Source organism: Argiope bruennichi, chromosome 8, assembly GCF_947563725.1.
Source record: "Argiope bruennichi chromosome 8, qqArgBrue1.1, whole genome shotgun sequence".
Classification (NCBI taxonomy): Eukaryota; Metazoa; Arthropoda; class Arachnida; order Araneae; family Araneidae; genus Argiope; species Argiope bruennichi.
Window position 1 is genome coordinate 75,613,426 of NC_079158.1, and position 25,230 is coordinate 75,638,655.

Genomic DNA, 25,230 nt, shown 5'->3' on the forward strand with positions numbered 1-25,230 from the left:
AAGTTTATCCTAAATTATTCAAGAACAATGTAAACATTTAATGAAGAGTACATTGTATATTCCAAGGAATTTAAAATCCAAGAAACATATATATTCAAAATTAAACTAAATATACGGTAAGAAAGATATTTTTAATATAATAATCTTTGGGAAAACGTATGTGGAAATAACATACGACAGCTACGATCCTTTTTCGGTTATATTAAAAATTCATGATTTCGATCTTAATTTAAATTAATTTTAAAAAACTAAAAAAAAAAAAAAAATAAATAAATAAATAAATAAAAAAATAAAAAGATTATGCAACTTAATTCTGTTTGAATGAAATATAGAATTTCTTTTTCTTTTTAGATTTCTGGTTCAAAAAGCTTTGCCAACACGAGCGAATGATCAATAAGGTAATTATTGTATTTTGTTAAAAAAAAAATACAATATTGCAATAAATCGATTCTTTTATAACTAAAAAAATATTCCAGTAGTTAGAAGAATTTTTTAAACTAATTACTTAATGTTTAATTGTGTCAACACTTATTATGATTAGAAATTTTCAATTCCCATTTAATTCAATTCCAAACACATTGGCGGGCGTAGTGGCCTGATGGTAAGGTCTCGGCTTCGGAACCGGAGGGTTTCAGGTTTGAAACCCGATTCCACCGAAGAATCGTCGTGTAAGCGGGTCTGGTGCAAGGCTAAACCGTCCCGGCCAAAAGTTCTCCCGCTGGTGTGGTGTCGAGGGTACAAGCTCAGGTGTCGTCCTCGTCATCTGATCGAAGTTCAAAATTACGAGGTCCGTCCCAAAATAGCCTTAGTGTTACTTTAAAACGGGACGTTAATATAACTAAACTAAACCCAAACATATTAGTAATATAGCAGTTCATCAGATTATATTTTTATTTTAAAAGTTGCTCTATTTATAGTTCATGAAAATTTCAAAAAATCAAGCATTAAAAGCTCATTCGCTTAATCCTTTGTCATTTGAATGACATCATTCTTGTAGAAACATAATGAGCATCATATCATGGCATTTTTAATTCTTAAATATTATTTGTTCTAATACCTTGATAACATTCTGTAATTTAGATTTGCAAATTATGTGAATAATGTCATCAAGTAAGTGAGTATGAAAAATTAGATTTGTTTCATACACATAAATTTATATGCTTACATTTAATTGTATTCACTCGCACCTTTAACCCCTTAACCGGTTTGCCCGTACAGCATGCGTGCATCCATTTATCTCATTTTGACTCTTTCAAACAACAATTAAACTATTCATAATTGTTATAATGCTATACAAAGAATAAAGAAATATTTCAAATGTTCTATATAAATTCTTAAATGAATCAAAACAACAAAACTGAAGACTTCATATAATTAATTTCATAGTAAAGGGGTAAATGCATATTTATACTTATCGGAACTGTTCTTTTCGAGGCGATAGACAAAATAGATATTATACCGTAATTCCTAATAAGCAGAAATTAAAATTATTGCAAGCATAACTTCATGTGCAATGGCTCACCTTAAGGTTTTCATAGAGTGGCCTGTCCGATGAAGAGTTGCTGTCCCTTTTGGTAGCCGTGTAAAGAGCATCAGGAGGAATAGCGCCAGGTTTAGATCTGCCGTTGTGAATCAATTCTGCAGATCGGCCACTTTCGGCATCGCTAAAGAAAAAAATAGTAAACTCATTATTTTGGAAGTTTAGAAAACTTTATCTTCAAATCAGAGAGATTTTAAAGGCTCTCGTTTAAATGAGACACGAATATTATTTCAAAAATACAGATGTTTAATAAAAAAAATGAATCTTCTAGCTATTAATAATTTGTCAGAAAAGGATCTCAAACAGTACCGTCTCTCTATATAGCATAATGTAGTGTATGTGTAACATGGCTTCTTGTGCAATTACTTTCCTAATAAGGCAGATAATTTTACTGATAGCTCTAGTGGATACTGAATGGATACCGGTCAATGAGTTCCGGACTTAGCGATAAATATGTAGGACCCAGAATATTCGAGTATTTCTGCGATAAGTCAATTAGGATGTGAGTTCCATAATTTGTTCTAAAACATTCCATGCCCTGTCATGGGAACTATAAAAATATCAGAGAAGTCAGTAATTAGGTAGTTGATTTGAGCTCAAGCAAGTAGTAGAGCGAAATCTCTTTTTTGAGTGCTAATCTCTAACAAGTTAGTTTCAATGCCCTTATGCAGTTATGGTTATTTAGTAACGATTTGTTGCTTGAGTGTTGTTAATTTCTTCAGTGTTTTGATACCTGTGCTTCATGATTTTGTGTAGATTAAAGCACCCTTTAATGATGTGATTGGCTCACCGTGCATCCAAAAAAATTAGAAATTTTAAAGAGTGAAATTCCTCAGAACATATGAGAAAAGAAGTTTCATTCCAATCACAAGTTTAGGTTGCCTCACATTTTGTTATATATTATCACATACATTAACCACTAAAACGTATTAAATAGCTGGTGTTATATAATGGTGATCTCGCACATAATTAAATTTTGAGACTTTCACAGACAGATTTGCATTAAGTATAAATTTTTCGTAGGAAAATTGCTTAAAAATAATCCAAGTAAAAGACAGTTTATTATGTAATAACACAATGAACATAAGCAAAAAACATGCTTTAATTTTTATAGCAAGAATTTAATAAATATAATCGAAAAATTATTTTATAGCATGAAGCTATTCATAAGAAGCGTCATTAATAAAATAATTTCGAAACTTTTTTGAAGAATATATAGAATATTTAACTATTTCAGGGTAAAAAACTTTTTCTTTTAGAAAACATTATTACAGGATTATTAAAAAAAATTAAGCTAGTACTGAAATTTGTTGTATTCTTTAAAACTGTACTTTTTTTTCTTAATAAACATAAAAAGGATTTGAGAGAAAACTTTTATCCTAAAAAGGATTTTAAATAACGAAGAATTAAATATGAATGAACATTTGACATTTTTATCGAAACATTATGAATGTCATGCAGCTCGACATACAGTATTCTATAATATTAAAAAATAGTAGTTCTACCTCTTTAATTTAATGCCGATATGTAAATCATAGAGTAAATAGATATCTCTTTCCAAAAGTTTATAGAGAAAAGCAGTTTTATGCAAATATTGTATCGGTAAACATGACGTCAATTCCTTACCTAATATATATATTGTAAGAAAAATAAACAGTCATTTGCCGAATCTCAAGATGCCGAAACCCTCACAGCTCTTCAATTAAGAAGCGAGTAAAATAATGAATTTCAAATTGTTCGGTAAGACTAGTAAAGAAATATCGTAACTTTTAAATCATTCTGAATGTATGATTTATGTATTATTCGTAAAACTTAATTTAAACCAAAACATCGTTCAGAAAGACCACGTATGATAGATATTCGCAATGATAGGAGAGCCAAAGAAAGGCTTTATGTCAGAAAATGTCAGCACTCGAAATTATGAGGATTTCCCGGTAATTTCTAGATGATTCTGTTTAAGATGAAAATGTCCAAGAACACTGTTCATAGACGAATTATAGAATCTGATTATATGATCCACGCATAAATGGCTCATACTTTATCTCTACCAAACGCTTGGCAAGCGATTAAAACGGACACGTAATCCTATATCATATAGTGATAAATGTAAGGTTGTCTTTTTTCACTTATATAAAAATAACCTCGATGGACTTAAATGGAATATAAACATTGGCATGGTTTACGAAAAGAGCTCGGGAGCTATTTCAGTAAACAAAATGGTAGAAGATCTCTGATGTATTCGGTTTAAATGGTCAAGAGAATTTGGTCTTTCCAGACAGCCTATAGAATTCTCTTAAATACATCGAAACATTAGAAAATCACAATAAGGCTAGGCAACATGTATATTTTTAACAATATTCAGCCTCATTAAGATGCATAATACTTCATTAACAGTGAAATTATTTTTAAAAAATAAAGAAACAATATTATAAATCTGTTTTACCTTTCGCTGCTGTCCGGTTTAAATCCTTTACCTGGAAAATAAATTTTAGATGAGAAAAATGAAAACTAATTAGAAATAAAAAATGCCAATGAAAACATATTTTTACTTTCTAAATAACATCATAAAAGAATGCAAGTACTTTTATAAAAGTTCATTATCTAAATAAAGCATTTGCTCCTTTAAAAATAAAGAAAGTTGAAATCCATTAAAGGATAGGTTTAAGGATAGAAAGTGAAAGCATTTTGCCTTCAATATTCACATTTTCTTTCTTATTATTAATACAAAAGAAAAGGCTAAAATTTTTACAAATTAATAAAAGGATAATGGCACTTAGGTAAACTAAAAAAGAATAGTGCTCCAATAAATGCAAACAAACGTTTAAAAAGGAAACAATTTTCAAACACTTCTTTATATAATGTGATGTATAAATTTCCATTCAATAATTAATTTAGTATATTCATAAAAAAAGTATATTTGCAGATAACCGTAGTTTATGAGATGAGCAATATACATTTGAATTAAAAAAATGAAATTCCACTGTTTACGATTCTTAATGGTAGAAAAATAAAAGTAAGTGAGAAAATAGTTAAAAGAATTCATAAAGTACTTTAATTCCATTACTCCAAATACATAAGAAAGTTAGCTTTCATAACAGGAACATTTTAATAAATATTTATGAGTTCTTTTTAATTTAATAGATTATTAAGATCTTGTTTATGCAATTAGCAACTTAGCTTTTTAAGGTTTTCTATTGTAATATTTTTAAAAATTTGATTCTTAAGCAACAATTTATCTTTATGAAACAAAGAAGAAATACCAAAATAAATATTTAATCCTAGTTGTAGCTTCTTTTGTATTTTATTTGATTAGCATGTTTATTAAAGTGCCCAAAGAAATGGCGTCCAAATCTATTATTCGAAAAATAAAATGTTCAAATATATTGACAAATATTTGAAAGCGATAATGCAATTTTGAAATATTTTTCAGTTCGTATAGGGTTCTGTTTTGGTAATTAAAGGCATCCTATCCATAGTTTTCTGCGACAGTATTCTTTTAATAGTTCGTCTTCCTTATCTAGACAGAACTAAAAATAACACAACTTTAGCAGACAGGCGGACACTTAAAATTCTGCTACGTCGTTAGAAAGACTTTTCTTTTTTACCATTCAACATTCAAAAAACGTTTTTGCCGAAATCCATTAAATGAATTTCGATTAGTCCAAAAAAAAAAAAAAGATTTTTCTATCATATAAGGTAATTACATTCACAGAACGCACTCCTTAGTAAAGAATTTATTGTGAGAGAGAGAAAGAAAGAAAGAAAAAATAAATCATAAAACCGTTTAACTTGAACTTCCTCCTTTTCAAACACAAGTGGAAGAAGAAATAAAAATAACAATATAAAAAAAAAAATTGGGACGTATTTAAAACATACGAAAAATCAATGCGACCTTCTATCACCACCCCCTATCCCCCCTCATCAAATTCTTTCAATGCAGCTGCAGATCATCTATTGCCAACGCACAAAGACAATTTGCGCGTGTCATGAAAAAACAAACAACGCGTCCATTTTGCATTTTATAAGTATTAACATTCACAATGATTACAAATGCGACGAGCGGAGAAAAAAAAAGACCTCGCTTTGAGAGATGAATATATATATATATACATATTGTAAAAATACAAAAAAATCAATACAAAGCGTGAAACACACGTTCGTCTGCGGAGGAGGTGACTTATAAAACGTCGTTAATCAATTAAATTTTCCCCCAATCTGTTATTAGCTGTATCAGGAGTGAGCTTGATATCCGCTATTTTTTTTTATTATGATGTCATTTTCCAGGAACTTTTATTATTTTATTCAGAGCAGAACGTTAATGGAAAATCAGTAATGACTCTTTACAACCATAAATTATTTCAACGCAAATGTAAAATATTAGTCCGCGGAGGGGGCAAGCTTGAAAAGTCTGTTTCTCGAATCGGTGAGCGCTGCTCTATCGGAGAAAGCTTTTCAGCTTAAAAGTTGTTTTATTTCCATACATTTCGTCAGGACAGAAATAATTCTTCCATTTTATTGTTTAAAGGATTAATGGTTTAATTTGTAATAAAAGTTCTCTATATTAAGCAATAATTCCCTTGATGCATATTAAGTGGTCTGAAGGCACTTGTATTAATCAGAGCTGAAATAGAAAGCTATGGTTATTATTTGTTTTATAACTATTTTTAACACCTTGATTGCCGTGGGAGGTCACCGGTGAGCGGAGTGTTCATTTAAATTACAATATAAGAAATTCAGCATGTCAATGTGTTAATTTCTTATGTCCCAAGGAAGAAGGTAAAGAAATTCCACATGTCGTCCATCGATTTTATATTTTCCTCTGAAGGGCGAGTTTACCGTCCATGATTAAATTAATTTATTAAATGGCAGTTTATAAATGTCTGGTAACTTATCAGACAAATACTTAGATTAAATCCGGTACCTAACCCCAAAGTGCCAGTACCATCAAGGCTTCAGTATGCGTGTGCCACTAACTTTGGATTGCCAACTGTTGACAATCCAGATGACAATGAGATTTTGCTGGTGCTACTTGTTGAGATTATCCTAATGTAAGTGCTGAAACCATCGATTTTTTTATCTTCCACTGATGGGCTAGTCTATCGCCTATCATTAAATTTATTTACTAAATCGCAGTTTATAAATATATGGTAAGCTTTCTTCAGAACAATATTTAGATTAAATCTTGGACCTAACTTCACAGTGCCAGTACCATAAAGCCTTCAATATGCGTATTCACCTAGTTTCGGATAGTTAACTGCTGACGAGATTTTGTTGATGCTTCTTGTTGCGACAAGCGATTATCCTAATGCAAGATAGGTCTTAACATTTAATGATTCCTAGAGACTAATAGATTATAACTGAGGGTCATTATACTTGATTCTTAATAGGAATAGGAGAGAAAGAACGTGCAGTAGATAATTACATTGACTGCCTTCCTTAAATCTAAGAGCACCAAATGATGGAAAGTAATTTCTCAATGATTAGGATCACATTTAAATTGGTCAGCATTCACAGTTTTATTTTTTACAAATTAACTCTTCTAATCAATTTCATTTACTTCAAGTTTACGGTTCAAAATTCAGTTTTTGAACAAAATTAATCCAATACAAATAAAAAAAATTCATGCCAGTGGCTATAAAGAAACTTTAATAAAAAGACTGATATATGTTTAAACCCAGTGCACACATCTAATTTATGCCATATGACACAAAATGCTAGTGAAGTGATTAGCGTTTAGAAGAACATTGACAGCAAATATACATATATTTACGGTTCTACCACTTTCCGCAGAATTTAGGGGAGAAATTCGAGCAAAATTATCGCAAATTACTTTTCCAGCACTTTTTCAACGTAGAAAATTCCTGTGTTATGACTTTTAATGGTTAATCGCTTCTCTGGTAGCTTGCTTCTAATGAGTTCTCCGACACAAACCGGATGTATGTACCATAACTTAAGGCTAAAGTTTGAAATTATAATACGATAGTGGATGTATCTGTACACAAGCAACACACATTTGAATTAATTTGTAAAAGCAAATGTATGATTTCAAAAAAAAAAATTGCATATAACCTGTCCATAAAAGATAATTTCGTGAGACAGTTAGTTAGGAATTATTCATAGACAGATTTGAAAAGACTTCACGACATTATTTGGTTAAATTTTATTAATAAATACATAACGCCTATAATGGGATAATATTAATGTCCAGTTATGTCTTACTGAAATTTGTACAGCCGTAAAAGCAAACGCCCTCTGCCATCTCAAAGTGCCATTTCAGCCTACAAACTTATTATTAAGTTACCTGTGTATTTCTGAAAACTATTAGAATTATCTTTCATAGATAAAACATTTATTTGCGTTACTTATACATTAGTTAATTAATTGAAATTTTAAGTATAAATTATTAAATTTATGGTAGAAGTAAATTCAAAATTCCAGAAAAAAAAAGACTGGGGCGGGGGGACGAAATAGAACTTAGAATTTTATTATTTTCAATGATTTAAAAAATAATTAAAACCAATCATAAATCTTTCTTGAAATTAATCAGCGACGTTAGAAATATCATTATAAAGTTGAAGAAACCAGAATCATCATCACCTACTAACACTGAAAATAGTGAATTATAAATTGTGAAGATCCCCATATATAATCCATGCTTGTTACAGAAATATTCAACCACCTATTTCCTCTTGAATAACAAGGAAAACGGATTTCCAATGCAGATCCAAATAGAATCGAATCATAAATTTCATAAGCTTTAACCCTCCTGGCGGCGGCTTTCAGATTGCTATCCTTACCGAAAGCGGCACGCCGGAATAACAGGTTCAACCTTAAAAATGTCGCGGTTTGGTCAAAAGGATTGCTTTCCCCTTTTGCGGTCAGTTCAGCGCTGCAGGTGGGAAGTGATTAGCAAATTTCATGCTGTGAGTAGCAGGTGTTTCTTATGGTAGTCTTTCGATTTCTAAGAGCATTTTTCTTTCAGTGCTTAGGAAGAGATTTCCGTAGTACTGTGAAATTATTTCTCGACATTACCTGCGAGTGATTTAATTTTTTAAAAAAAACCCTTTCAGCGCATTGCCAATTTATTTTAATATTTTAAAATGCTTGTTTAAAACATTAATTGCGATACGTAACAATACGTTATAACTTTGTTTCTTCAGTATTCAAAAAAAATAATTGTGTAATTAGGGAATTTCATGCAATGTTTCACTTTCAAATATATCGATTTTCAGTATTTATCTGAATGATTAAAATATTATAATTAAATATACTTTACAATATTTAATTGGCAAAGCTAATTGGCCAGTTATTCAGTAATGCTGAAATAACTGGTCGATGCGCCTTATGACTGTAACAAATAAAAATAATTGTCAAAATATTTCTTTGTAATATTCATGATACAAATTTGGCCTGGAAAAATGACTCAAATAATACAGATTATTTAGACTCATAATTAACCATTTGCAACTGGAATTTTTTGAATACTTTCAAATCAAGTTCCTACAGAATATTAAGTACTGTTTTAAAATAAATTACAATTTTTGAAAAATCTCAGTTTTAAGTTTTTCGGGTTAGAATCAAAGCTCTTACTATTTTGCAATCAGATAACGACAAACCGTGGGGTAAACGAATCATTAAAAAGAAAAATCTGAATTTAAAAGCTTTGCAAATACAATTGCATTGATCTTTTTTACTTATTACTTTTACATTATTTATTGCTTTCGGTGATCAGCACATGTGTTACGTCGAGGTTACTAGCCAATATAAAATTTTTAATTAAATGTTTTCTTCAGCAAAACATCTTGAAATTTCAAATTTTGATAGTCATAATTCATACTATTGCAGACTCATTGTACCATTCTGTATTGCAGATTTTTTGAATTTTCTGTCAGCTCCTTGACAGTAATTCCTTAATTTAAAACGGGAGTGAATAAACTTCAATTAATGCAAAACCTGTTTTGTTGAAACCAATCAGGCTTATTAAATTTCTAAATACAGGGAATAGAATCATTCAGCAATACAGTTTTATGTATATACTGAATATTTCTTTTTAATTTTTGAAATGACTCAGATGATTTCTCATATCTCTTATTCAATAAAAATTTCCAAAAATTCCTTCTTATTCTGTAATAATTTTGAAAGTTATGATGGAATACACTTCAAAATCTCATTTTATTTTTAATTCATAATTTTTAAAAATTTTCAGAAAAAAAAAACATTTTACACATTTTTATTTTCTAAGATACACATTCCATTAAGATATATATGGAAGCTCTAATAGACGCCAAGCACAAACATTCGTCTAAGTTAATAATAAAGATGGACAAGTGTATGTGTCATTATTTGTCTGGTTGTATTGGTACTTTTCAGACCAGACAGTTTGAAATAGAATTACCAAAATCTGCACCTACATACTTTGGACAGTGGGAATCATTTCTTTAAAATTTTAATTAACCCTTTCAAGAGACAAGGGAAGTATGATCATCACCAAATTCAACAATTTTTGAATAAAGTTATGTAAGTTGGCATAAATTCTTACGAATTTTTCAATAAGGTTTCAATTGTAGGTTAGAGGTTTCAATTGTTTATCTCAAATAAAATGAAATGCCTTGATTTATTTCTTAGTTATTAATTGGAAAAATTAATTAATAAATCAGATTAAATTGATCTAATAAGTTGAATTAATTACTTTTCCTAGTCCAATCTTAATTTTAAAAACATTTTACTCCAACATGACTAGGAAAAAAAGGCCCTTTAAAGGGTTAATAAAAATTATTAAAATTTTAAAGTTCATTCGAAAATATCACAGTAGAAAAATAATTTGTACATTAATTGTGAATTCAAATTTTTTTCCCACTTTTAATTAAATTAAAAATATTTTAGCATATTTTAAAAATATATTTTATTTTTAATTGAAACTAAACGTTTTCATTGTTATCCTTATATTTCATTCCGGCTTTTTACCCATTGATGATGATTTAGTTAAAAGGTTAAAAAGATCTAAGTTAAAGCAAAGGGGTAAAAATTTCTTTACTGAAATACAAATAAACCATGTGGCTGAAGAGAATGCTCCATAATTAGCATCTCAATAAATAAGACACTAAAAGTTCAAGATCTTAATTTTACCTCAAAGAATGAATTTTCTTGGTGATACATTCAAATGTATAAATGACACATTGTATAAATTATATTAGAATAATTTCGTATTTTATCGCTGATAAATGGTAAAATTTTAAATAATTTTTAATTAACAGAAGTTTTAATTAAAATTTTGAAAATTTCCTCTCGAGGTGAACATTAACAGTTTTCTAATTATTTAATGGCGAAGTGTGTTCGCTCTAAGTCAAATAGTTTGATCTGGAGATCGCCAATACGAACATTCATATTCATTATAATTAGAGATATTCGCTACTTTAATAGAAATATTCGCAAGTGACCTTCACGTCTGACACCCTTGTTCAAACTAGTTCTGTTTTAAAAAAATGAAAATGTGAGGCTAAAGGTTATTAAGAATAAAGAATTTCAAATTACATGGAAGTGGGTGTTTCCGAATTTTTTTTACTCTCGTGATCAAAAATAAAATAAAACAAAGATCATATCCCGTCTTGTTTGTTAAAAATCACATCCAGTGAACTCGAACTGACCAAACAGGAGAAGAAAATAGTCTAAATGCCAGTTGCACGCATTAAAAAAATTTTAAATGCTAACATATGAGATAAAATTAGATCAAGGAGTTAAAATAATGGCAACTATTTTAAAATTATTAATTCTCACATTTAACTCACACATTCACTCACTTTCAAGTGGATTAAAATTCGTGGATTAAATTACTCAGCATTAAGAGTAAAAATGTCAATATAAACCAGTTTCATATAAACAGAATCGTGCGATGTATATATAAGATTGTACAGTGAAATAAGATTAATATTTCGATACAAAAAATAGAACCTTTAAAAACTGCGCTTATATTAACTTTGAAAATATTATTAAAAACGAGAGGAAAAATATAAAAACAATGAAACTTATCTCTACAATGCTTACATTTTTGTTCGAATTCGTCAAAGAGTGTGAAATTCTATAAGGTTTAAAGAATGAAACAAATATTTAATTTTCATACATAGTTTATTACGTTATAAAAATAAGGATTTAATGTAACGAATACTAATCTTTCCGAAAAATCACACTTTAATATATTGGTTCTATATATCTCCCCGTTTTGAAATATACTTATTAATGAATACTAAAAAAAAATAATTCATTAAAAGTTAAAAAGTTTCGTTCGTTAAGTAAATTCTGTAAATAAGTTTAGTGTCTTATTTTCAAAAATAAGTTGCATAAGCAATGTCAATTCTAAAATCCTTAAATGAAAGCACGCTATAAAAAAGAAACTTGTCAAATTTTAATATTATATTTTTTATTTATTTTTTACATTAACTATTTTCTTATGCTAGAAAGCTTTAAAACCTTATGTTTTAAATTATTAATAATAATACGTTTATGTATGTATTCATTAGAGGTATATATTTTCATACGTTCAATTTTATTCTCGTTATTTAAATTTCATTTTGGATACGTAATTATTATCAAAATTTCAAAAGTAACGCCTCAGAACGTAAGCGAGATTTTAAAATGGTTAAAAGGGCGCGAGCAAGAAGACATCAATCATATCGTCCACTGATAACGATTCACTTTTCCTTATCTCACATTTCCTTCTCATTATCTCACAGCTTGAGATTGGGGGTAGGGAAAAACTGGAACCCGTAAAAATACGGGCAGTGACAGTTTTAAGGGAGTTTTTGTTTCCGTCTATAGACGGGTCCGCCGTTTTGAAGGGAGAAAAGATTCCGTCTTTTTCCGGGGTTGCCGCTTGGAGGGTTAATACGAAATTCTGTAGGGAATAAAGTTGTTTGTCACTAAGTCAATACTGGGAGAAATGTGTCGTGGATTTCTATCCAATGCTTTCGAGCACGGATACGTTTTAAAGCATATTAACTCTCTGCCACCTCAAAATATTAATTATAAGGTGGTTGGCGTGAATTATTCATCGCCAAAGTTCAAGGAACACTTTTAGACTATTGGGTATTCAATCAGCGAAACTTATCAACTATTTGGTGTTTAATACTCGAATTCAAATTCAAATGATTCAATCATTTTCTCCCCATACATTAAACAAATGCCCGATTCAGCTGTTTAAAAATAATTGGTAAGAATTCCCATTGATGAGTTTTAGCCATGCTAAATATTCATAGAATTGATGTGAAGATGCTAATATTTGAGGAGTATGACCGCAAGGACTTTCAATAACTTAACTTGAGCTTCAATGCATCCGGTGAAGAGTTTGGAGAGAAGTTTATACAAATTATGATCTCTTTCCAAAGGAATTAAATCTCATTTCGACTAAAGCATCATTAATATTTCTCGTAACTGATTAATAATATTTGTTTAAAGCAACAGCTAAGCCAAACTGGATAGCATTAGTTTTCGTCCACTTAATGGAATTAAAGGAATTCTGGGATTATTAGTCTCGCTGACTTAATTCTTTTCATTAAAATAACATATTTCGCAAAACTGAAAAGAGTTTTCGAAATTTATGACAAATAAATCTACAGTGTCTTTTAATTCGGTTTCTTATAAAACTGCGCGCAAATCCTTTTCATGCTTTTATTTCAGAAATAAAGTTTTAATCCAAATAAATCATTTAAGTTTTATTAGAGTATCCGACTAGGTTTGAACATGAATTCAAAAAAAAAAAAAAAAATATATATAGACATTTTTTATTCTAGTACGAAATAACTAAAACAGATTTCAAAGGTATTCACTATTCGAAGGAAAAAATACACTTATTGCTTTTACTGTTTGAAAAAAAAAAAAAAAAAAAAAAAAAAAAAAAAAAAAAACGCTTATTAAATGAAAATTTAGCAAAATTTTCAAAGTAAGTTAAAAAATAATGGAAATATTTCCTTTTTATTTACCTTGCATAGAATTCAAATGACATAAAATGCAACAGGCCAAAAGATAAAAATCATTTTAATAAATACAATTTTTATGAGCATTTAAAACTTCGTTAATGGAAATAATTTGTCATGTTTTGAGCTGAAAGTATCTGTAAAATAGGGTTTATACAAACACCGACTTTTTGAAAAACCGGTTTTCGAATTTTTGTCAAAAAAAAAAAAAAAAAATTGAATAGGGAAAAATAAAATATTTTTCCCTATTCTATTTTATTTTATTTTAATTTATATAAAATAACAAAAAACGAAATCAATATCAAAGTCAAAATATAAAAAAACAAAATTTAAGATTACTTATACATATTACTTACACAAAATAACGAAAACACAAACAAAAATGCCAAATAATATTTATATTATTTTCACTAATTTCTACTAAGAAAATAGGATTGTAAAAAACATAAAATATCCACTGAACGGTGGCTAAGTCTCGTTCTTATTTTGGCCACAATATTGCCTGAAATTGAAAATACTCGTTCACTGGTTACTGAGTTTGGCATCAAATTACAAATCTAAGTTTTTTGTTCTTTTATTCGTTTGTTCAAATAAGGAAAATTCAGCTTTCAGTGTCTTTGGATTTGTAAGTTTTTCTGCAGGGTCTTCAAGAAACTAAACAATTATATTATTTCCGACAATTACATAACATAATTTACATATAATACATTTAACAAAATTTATGTTAAAACGTTGCGAAAGAAAATATGGAATATTTTAACACCCTGTGTTTTATTTAAGATTCCATTAAACAAAAGCCAGAACTTCTTATTTTACACTAATTTTTGATAGAAGAAATTTATATGATAAAATTTAAATTTTAAAATAGAAAATATAAACATACTTAATACTTACGTTATTTTTACCAAATATAACAACTTTATATTATTGTTTCCACTTTTCACCTTCACAATATTAAGCAAACCTCTCATGATTCGAGACGGATCGGATTCTGAGACCATACTTCGACAATTCCATTTTATTAAGGGGTGAGACGCGGAACGATGATCACATTTGACCTTGGATTTCTCGCATTAGATACTTTTTTAGTTCTTTTTTTTTACGTGTATGTGAGTGTTATGTCATTTCTGACCGCACTTTATTTTAACTGAATATTTCGTATTGATATGGCTAATTCAAGTGGTGTAAAAAAGCTTTCAGGAGTGGTACGAATAAAATTTTATATATCATTAAATACTGTGATTAAGAAGCAGAAAACGGGGAATTATTTATTCCTTTCACACGTTCTTCGAAACGAGCCAGTCAAATTGCTGACGTATCTATTAGCACCGACTTCATACCGATAGACATAACATCCGACGAGAAGCAAGAGATGAACTTTATCAAACTTTTGTTTCACCTAGAAAAAAAAAAGGATGTTCATGAAAAACATAAATTGACGAATGCGAGGCGCAACTGTGCAGCGCTCAAGAACTGGCCAACGCAACTTGCAACGTTGAAAAAAATGTGTTTGCTGCCCGTTGCATAGAATGAATAGCAAATCAAATAAGTTCAAAATTAATTTTTACATAATAATATGAATTCTTAAAACCGGTTTTCTTAATTTAAAAACCGGTTTTCCAATGTGACAAATTTACTTTAAAAACCGATTTTTTAAAACCGGGTTTGAAAACCGTCAAACCCTACTGTAAAACATGTCTAAATGTAGCTATCTTAAAATATGCGGTCTATTATATCCTCAAAGGTCTTGGATACATTCATACCATATTCTATGTAATTTTATTGAATTGATTTTGAGATATGTTTTTCATGATCCAATCACAATGAAATATAATATTCATTCTTCAGAAAATGTGTTTAAATATGTTCATCCAAATGCGCTAGAAAAAAAAATGAATTTTACTCGCTTTCTTTAATAGAAATGACAGAAACAAGCAAACTATGGCTGAGTTGGTAGAGAGTTAATACAAACATATCGAATATTATTTTGAAGAATTTCATTGTAAAAATAAAATCAATCACTCACTTCCGGTTAAAAATACCACTATTTCCGATTTTATTTTTATTTGTTATGCATTATGGAAACTACGGTATCTAAATTTCTATCTTAAATATATTAAAAACAATGTCTGCTTTAGAATCCATGATGTTTGGACTTTACTTTTAGATCATAAATTTTTTAAAAAATTATTGTGGAAAAAGCTTCTTTACAACTTACTTTAAGGTCGTATTTACCTTAAATAGACATTCACAAAGACATTGCCTTCTTATAAAATTTTATATTGTGTTGTCAATACATAATATAATATGTATCGACAGACTATTTTATAATTGCTAAGATTTACGCATTAAATGAATGTATAACAATTTGGAAAACATTGACATAGTAAAATCTCGCTAATTATAATTAAAAATGTGTGCTGTTAGTTTAAATATTTATTTATTTATTGTTTATCAAATACATAACTCCGTTTAGCTATGAAACCACATCAAAGGTTATAAAATGTAAATAACTAATAGAAATCTAAAATGAATAATAAATATCTTATGCTAATTACAATTAATGTCGATATATACTGATCAATAAAATTTCATTCAAACAGAAGAAATGCCATTTTTATCAAATAAGAATGTTTTAATAAAAACGTGTATTAATGTAACTATGACATAAGGTAAATAATAAGCTAATAATGACATCAAGCGCTATATATTTATATGTTCTGGCATAGCAATAATGCTCCATAAAGTTCAAAACAATTATGGACATATCTCTTATTAATTGCTTTACTACAAATATTAATTTAAAATGCTTTATAATGAATATACAAACAATACGTTTATTTCTTTAGAAAGTGGTAATATGCATAAAATTTTCATTGATTCAATTATAGCATCTAGGATACTGACTGGCGAAAGCCAAAAATTGCGTCGTAGGTTCTAATAATTGCCTGATGAGTCATAAATGTTAAAACTTTCGATGTCTTCTAAAGTACTCACTTAACTTCGAAATGGGCATATAGCAAAAAACAACAATATTCCATCGTCTTTACAAAATGCCATGATCATGATTCGATACTTAATTAAGCTTTAACGAAAAAATTTAGTAAGAAAAGAATTTCAGAAACAAGCATTAAAAAAATAATATGAACATAACTGCTTTATCTTTATTAATTTCATTATTTTATTAAACATTTTCTTCCAATAAAAGCGCTTGTGAAAGAAGAAAAAGCCTTTATCATCAATGTTGTTCATTATTTCCCCCCCCCCCCCAAAAAAAAAAAACAGCCCTCAATGAGCCTGAAATGTCCATTTTTCTTGTCTTCACAAAAGAAACCCTTGACAAATATGATTCAGTTTCCATTTTGTGTCTTAATATTCTATTTTCATTCCCTCATTCCATCAGGCCCGGTTTCTTCATTTTCTCCAAAGCATCAAGAACGGTGAGAGTAACTCTTTCACTAAAATTGCACTCATAATACAAAGAACTCATTCACCAACTCCGTACCAGAACAGTACTTATTTCTTCGTTACTTTTTCTCCATTCCTCCACCCCCAACCCCCTTTCTGAGCGTGATTGAACGAGGCATTCTAAGCCTCGAAGAACATCGTACGAAGAAAAGGGTAACATCAGTTATGTGTTCTACCACAATCTGTTACTTCGCCCCTGCTCAAACCTTCCCCTAGGGCCTTGCTTCACCAGTGTCCATTTCAGCAATCGACGTTCCCCTCTTCTTTAATCAAGAAACTTTTTTTTTACCCGGGCCCTTCGCTTAGTTAATGAGGAATCAGAAAAAGAAGAGTGGAAAAAGCAAGAAAAAGAGCGGGAAAAAAGGTGTTTTTGGCGCTTTTGATGAGAAACAGGCAGAAAGAAGCTTTAAAGGAATGAACTGGTTGGCATAAGGTGAATCTCCCAGGAGGTTTAAAAGAGTGGTTTTGTAATTAGATGGCAGATGAGTTGGAGATTTAGCTCGGTTTAGGGATTTAGAAGAGTGGTAAATTATAGTTTTCTGACAAATACGGGTAATTAACGAAATAAGTAATACTCAGAGTTTAATTTAACCTTGCTAATTTAATATATCAGAGAATTCTGACAATAGAAGTTATCATTGTTAATAGACAACATAAAATCTTTACATGTGACTGATATATTACGAGATGTGAAAATTTTATGCAATTTTAAATAATGGTAATTACCTTTCAAACATAAAATTAGTTTATGTTTTGCAGAAACATGATTTACACAAAAAAATAGTATAAGACAAAGTAAGGTGTTTTTGGCGCTTTTAATGAGAAACAAGCAGAATGAAGCTTTAAAGGAATGAACTGGTTGTCATAAGGTAGGTCTCCCAGGAGGTTTGAAAGGCTGGTTTGGTAATTAGATGGCAGATGAGTTGGTGATTTGGAAGAGTAGTAAGTTATAGTGTTCTGACAAATAAGGGTAATTAACGAAATAAGTAATATGAGTTTGATTTAACCTTGCTAATTTACTATACGGGAGAACTCAGACAACAGAAGTTCTAGTTTAAAAAACAACATAAAAGATTTACATGTGACTGATATGTATGTTACCAATGTTGTAATCGAAGGTTTCTAAAAAGAAAAAAATCAGAGAAGTAAATTTTATTTATTATTTGAAATAGGGCTGCTTAAATACCCCCGTCGTTGTGTTTTTACTAGAATTGTACGATAATAATAAATCAGAAGATTAAGAAAATAATCGGATTTGAACACTTTTCAAAAGTTGTTTTGGCTTAATTATATTTTTGTTTCCTTTTGAAGCAATATAAAACCTATTTTAGGACGAATGTCGTAATTTTTGTTAAAGTCGTAAATATTAAATATTTTATTAAAGTTCTGACAGTAAGATTTATGAACAGAAAAAAATATATTGTTAGGGTAAAAATAATCTCCATAAATACCATCAAAATTAACATTAGACATAAGGAATTTGACCTCTCTAAGAAATATAATAAATGCTAATTTTTTTTTTCTCAAAGTTATGAATATACCAATATTTTTCCAATTACCAATAATGAAAAATAATCAGAATAATTTAACATGTAAGCATTAAAAATGATTTTTATACAGTTTTAGAAATGTATTAAGTTTTTTTATATCCCATTTTTTTTTATCAGTGAAAGTGTTGGGCATATAAACATGCATTTCCACAATACTATTAAGCAATCACGATATTTTACATAAAACTGCAGTTTAATTGTCTACAGAACGACGTGGAACAGATGGATTCTATAATCACACACTGAAAGATGATTTTCCAGAAATATTCAAATTATGTATTGCAGGAGTAATTAAAAAAATAGAAATTTCTTTACAATAGTTATATAATTGATAAAACAATATTTTATGAAAGGAAATAATACTAGTTGATTTAAAATAAATACAAATGGCAGTAAAACAACGAAGAAAGCATGATATGATAGATATAAAACAGTTCATGGAAAAGCACCTTTATAAGATGTTTCGCCAGAAAGTAGTCAATAATGAATTTTCACACCAATTCTTATGGTCTCTAAGCATCCAACTCTTTAGATTATTCATGTACAAAATTTTATAGCATATTTTACAGCAAAATTGCGGTACAAGTAGTCTTTGCGGCAAACCCATCATAACCATATTTCAAAACTAAACCGCCTTTATCTTTGAAGTAGCCAATAAGCGACTTCAGCAAATCACCGGAATAAGTTATTACACGCCATTTTGACACAAAATAATACTTGTTCCATTAAATATTTACTGTAAGTCTATACCTATTTCGGCTAAAAGTGGAACTATATATGGTTCTTATACAGTCTATAAATTATTCCGCAGAGCTGCAAACCCAACGTAACGTGACGTTAACGTAAGCTAAATCATTAACAGGGTCATTTCAAGAAAGTTCCTGAAAGAGGTGTGCCGTTAAAGTACTCAAGTTGAACCGTTTATCTAGCCTTTTAATTTGAAAAATGATTGAAGGGGGTGTTCTTTTTGTCACATTACTCTTAAGGCAGAATGTTCCTCCCTCCATCTACCAATTAGGCTTTGTTTTGTACTTTGTAGCTGTACTTTCGTTCGGCATCGTTAATCTCTTTTAACAATTAGACGAACAAAAGAGCCGATGCTTTGTTTTTAAGAGCCTTTGAAGTTAAGTAAAGCTATTTTAGGGAAGGGGTAAAAAAAAGAAAGGGTATAAACACTTTACACACATGTAGCATTCAGAAGAGAAAAACTTAGTAACCGATAAAGTAAGTAATGGAGTTAGTTACTTGGTCGGATCGCATTTCATGTTAATGGGCGAAGTCAGTACTATTTTTTTCTCTCTCTCTTAATTATACAATAAATGGTTAAGATACGAAAGTGTGTTTTCTTTTCTTAAAGTAGGAAAAGAAGTGAAAAGTAAAATATAATTTGTTTTCTGAAAGAAAAAAAAATTGCTGCAATTAAGTACCAGATAAGTATCTTAGTCTTTCCCTTAAAAGTGATATAGATGCTGTAAAAAAAAAATCAATAGAAATTTAGTCTATTTGCACAGCTAATTTGTGTATCCTCGAATCATCCCGTGGGTCATTTTATTCCCTTTTTTAATATATCATTCTGTGTGCGATGTCTAAATTTCTGGGAGTACAAAAATGGTAATAAGATTTTAATCTTATGAATTGTGGTATTCGAGATTAGATAATTTAATAACCCTTAACTTGTTATATAAGACCAATTTTTTAAATATAATTTTGTCTATAAATATATTGGTTAAAATAAAATTCACGGAGTATATTTATGAAATCACTAAGTGGCTGGATTGGTTATTAGGGTATGAGATGGCGTTCTGTTCTACATGATATCAGAATCAGGGGCTAATTTCATTGTAGTTAAGCGGAATCAAAGAATGATGTCCAAGATTTTCAAGGTAATTCAACCAAAGACCAGATAGGAACTAAGTAATTTTCCACTGCAGGAAAGGAAACCGAGTTTAAAGAGTACTATTTAGTCATACTTTTTATTTCCATTCAAACTTATATTCATTATATATATATAGGGAAAAAAAGGAATGGGAACAAAATTTTCAAGATAATTTTACCGAGAAATGATCAAGATAATTTTATGATTAAAGGCTTTTGAGGCTCCATAATTTTACTTCCCTGAATTATACAATCATATATCGATTCAATGTATTTACGGAAAGACAATGATTGGTTTCCGAGATTTTTAAGGTAATCCCTCCGATGACCAGATAAAAACACGGTAGTCCTGCTGATAAAGGTCGCCGAAATCGGATAATTCTACTATCCAGTTATATTTTAGTCGTAACACTACTGGGACAGGATATAATATTCAAAAGAATAAATGAATTTAGCATTATTAGTTGTTAATGATTAGCTAAAACTATTAAATACCTACATATTTTAAAGTAAGAAAATATACAGATGAACCGAGATCTTTGTTTTATGAAAATTTTAATAAGCATTCTGTACATTAACTAAATTGCAAAATCACTTTATTTAATAAATTAGGCATCGAAATCTCTCTTATATATATATAAACATATTTTAGGAGTGCGTGGCCAAAAAGAAGAAACCTTTCCAATTTTAACTTAAATTTATTTCATCACGGGAGGCATATTTTGTATAAAGAGAGAAGTAATGTTAAACTGACATCTGATTACATCGCGATATAAGAGTAGATCAGAAAATGTTCCCTTCATTGATAATACTATGACATTCTGATAGGGATTTCTCTGACACTTGCAGACTTTGGAAAGGGAATCTTGGGTATCTTGTTAGAATGTTGAAAGCAATAGGGATTTTTATCACTTCGTTCAGAGCGTGAGAAAATGCATAAGTCATCAGTTTTCTAGAGGGCGTGTTAAAAATAATTTAATAAAAATTTGGAATTGGATCAAGAAACAAGTGAACATTTTAAAATAAATTTAATATGGATATTAAGATAATAATTAGGAAACTAATTAAGATTTAAATTAGTTTTAAAAATATCACTATATGTATGTAATATACAAAGTTTGCACTAGTTGCAAGATAAGAATAGAGCGAGGATAAAATAGTCATAAAGTATGAAAATTTTTTTAAACATATTCAATCCTAGCTATTTCATATTATTAAATTTGTATTACAATACTTAAAACATTAGTTAAAAATAAATTAAGAAAACATTCCGCTCTGAAGAGGAAATATTATTTACAATTTTATTGTTTCCAGTAAAAAATAGCGAAGCGTTTTGTATCATTCAACTTGATCATTAATTTAAAATGAAGTCTTTGTTTAAGAGGTTCAGCTTGGAAATTTTCAGAAAGTTATTTAAATTTCATAACACTTTTTTTTCTTCTAATAATAGAAGTTACCAGAAAAACTATCAAAATTCCAGCTTCGAATATGCATGGAATTTTTGTTTTCACAAATCATAAAATCGTTTGCTTACTATTTTAATTCTACGAACGATACAAAAAAGAATATTACATACAATTTTGAAACCAATATACTATTGAATAAGAGTAAATTTTCCCCCCCATTTCTTTCTTTAAGAAAATGTCTTCGTCTTCAATGATACAATTTTTTTAGAACTGGCATCATCTATCAAGTTGCTTAGAATTACTTAATAAGCATCATAGTAACATTTTTTTAAAAAAAAGTTTACCGAAACTAATAATAATTATTCTAAAACAAAAAAAAATCTATCAAACATATTTTTATCGAAAACGAAGATTTTTTTAAAAATTAACTTTGTTTCAAACAAGTGTTCTGATGAGACCTATTTGCAAATTTTATACTCTAAAATTTTGTTTTTATATAATAAAAAAATACTTCAAAAAATTGAAATCTGCTATTTTAAGTTATCATGTGAGAACATTATTTTGTTTAAGTCATGTGGTATTCATCCGATAGAAATCTGATTGAAACACATGAATTAATTGAATTAGCTTACTGAGGATTAAAAAGTGTAAAGATGATGAATTAATAGAGGGAGTGAAAACCCTAACTGGGTTAATGATTGGTAAAAACATGCATTTGAATATTTTAATGGATAACTCCATAAAAATATTATTTTAGATAGTGTATCAAAGCGAATTAAAAATATTATTAAAATTAAATAAAAACTATACAGATATGAAATTGATAACATTAAAAAGGTAATTTTTTGAGTTTTAAGACAGTACAATTATTTTGGAAGATATGAATATCAATTTCCGTACGGAAGTAATAACGATTTCAACTAGGCTTAATATCAATATACAGTCGCCATATTTGAAATTTTTGGAGCGATTTCTCACCAAATGTAATGGTAATAATTTTTTATTGCAACCTTTATATTATTTTTGTAATCATTTCTGGGTCCATCTAGGATGTCAATTTTTAGAGATTGGGACAATTTGGACGGACTGTCCAGATGGGAGAATCTGGGTGCATTGCGGACATTCACACCAAGTTGCAACTTTTTGTTGGCGATAAGTCGCCAGATGTGACAACCTTCTTTCTCATTTTCTAATAAGCCTAAAAGCGAAAAATTGATGCCCCAAAAGCGATAAATCGCCAATTTTCTCCCCATGCATTTTGAGGCTTCAAAAACTCAAAACCAAAGTAACTTCATTCAAAACATCCTATTCTCACATGATAATATTCTCAAGAATTTATAATATTCTTTCACGGAATAAGAAAAAAATAAAATTAAAAAATGAAATCTACGATTGCAAATTTCGAGTTATTACGTGAGAACATTATTATTTTTAAGTCATTATTTTTCTTAATTAATTTAAGTCATTAGCCAGTTTAAACCGGTTTAAAACAATCACGAGACTTCACTATCGGTCTCTATCCCACTCTCTCTCTCTCTATATATATAGGGTGTTCATTAATTATTGTCGGGGTTTCCGTACCTCATAACTTTCGAATAAAAAATATTACGCAAAAACCGATAACATATTCGTAAATTACAACTCAAAGAATTTTATTAATGATATTAAAATGTAAAGCTTGCACAATTTGCACTTTGTAGGCATTCAGTTGAAGGCGGTTATGGAGAACTTTCCATATCGTCGTATGTGCTCGGTCTTCCCGCTCCCTTTCGGTGTAGAACGCTACCAGTTTCCTTAAATTGTGTTAACCAGCGTCTGATAGAATTATCCGAAGGAGGATCTTTCTTGTACGTGGTCCTGAAGCGACGTTGAGTAGTTATGACTGATTTAGTTTCGAAAAACCACAATACACACATTGCTTTTTCTTGCATGTCGCCATTTTTATTTATGACGTCATAATTACCCAGACTGCAAATGCGCTAAGATCGCATTGTTGCCACGTAAAATTCTTTGAGTTGTAATTTATGAATACGTAATCGGCTTTTGTGTAATATTTTTTATTTGAAAGTTATGAGGTACGGAAACCCCGAGAATAATTAATGAACACCCTATATATGTATATATATATATATATATATAATTTTTTTAAACTTTCATTTTCAATTTTTCTAGCTGGCAAACAAAATTTTGGAACTCAAACGATTTTGAGATGAAAAAAAAAAAAAAAAAAAAAACCTATCGTTTTTCAAAATATCGATGCAAGCGTAATCTGATAAGTCTAGTGATTGTTTTAAACCGGTTTAAAATGGTAAATGATTTAAATTAATTAAGACAATTCGTAAAAATTCAGAGAATCAATAATTTGGAAATCGTTCAAACAACCTTCTGCATTATTTTCTAATATTCCTAAAAGCGAAAAATTGATGCCTCAAAAGCGATAAACCGCCTACGCATTTTGAGGCTTCAAAAACCTCAAACCAAAATAACATCATATTCTCACATGATAAAAAAAACAAACAAAAAAACCATGCATTGTTATAATTCATTACAATTGTTAAATAAAACCGTACCAAAGATTGCTTCAGGTTAAAACAGTTGATATGTAAGTACATTTATGAAGTGTCGGTTTTCTACCACAGTTCGTTCTAATGGAACTGTGTTAAAATAATTGCGTTATGCTACATATATATGCCTCGGTAATAATTCCTCACAGTTTAAATTAGAAGAGCGGCTAAATAAGAAGATAAATAATTTCTCAAGCAATTTCAAAGCAGCTAATTATACTTTTAATTACATTTTAAGCATAACACACAGAGACACGGTTGCAGTAACTAAGTGGTAATTGCATAATAAATGCAGAAACTTTAACAGGCTGCTGAACATCGTAAACTTTACTCTTAATAGCTGCAGACTTAAATTTGATGTTTAATAAGAGAAGACGCAGTACACTGAATTGAAAACTAACTGCCAGAAATAATTTTAATGTTTTCAGAACACTTTTTTTTTCTGTACACGAGGAAATGGAAAAAGGAGCTTATAAAGCAGTTATTAAAATAATCATATTTAAATCAAAACATTACGTAATAAGCTAACAACTAAAGCTAAGGAATTTATATACTGCCATATTAATTCGGGAAATGGTCTTAAAAATGGCTTGAAGGGAAACGACATAATAAGATTCAGAGAGACATTGTCTATACTCAGAGTATTCTCATTAATTGTGACCCAATAATTAATTTCTAAACTACTAGCAATATATTTCTACAAGAAAAATGCTTTAAATAGTGGGAAGAATTATATTTTATGTTGTTTAAGTGAATAAATGTATTTAAAAAATACGAATGCTAACTTTTTATAAGGTCTCCTGGTGCTAACATTCATATTTAGTAAAAAAAATAAAATATTGGCATTTTAAAGCATATGAT

General features: G+C 29.2%; 1 protein-coding gene across 1 annotated transcript in view; it reads right to left on the bottom strand.

Moving 5' to 3' along the window:
- LOC129980965 (kin of IRRE-like protein 1) overlaps positions 1-25,230 on the bottom strand; it is a 497,116-nt gene that overhangs the window by 8,776 nt on the left and 463,110 nt on the right. The window contains exons 10-11 of the mRNA XM_056091509.1: positions 3,984-4,014; positions 1,523-1,664 (exon numbers count right to left, since the gene is read on the bottom strand). Of these exons, the coding sequence (XP_055947484.1) occupies positions 1,523-1,664; positions 3,984-4,014 (173 nt within the window). The remainder of the gene's footprint in view (positions 1-1,522; positions 1,665-3,983; positions 4,015-25,230) is intronic.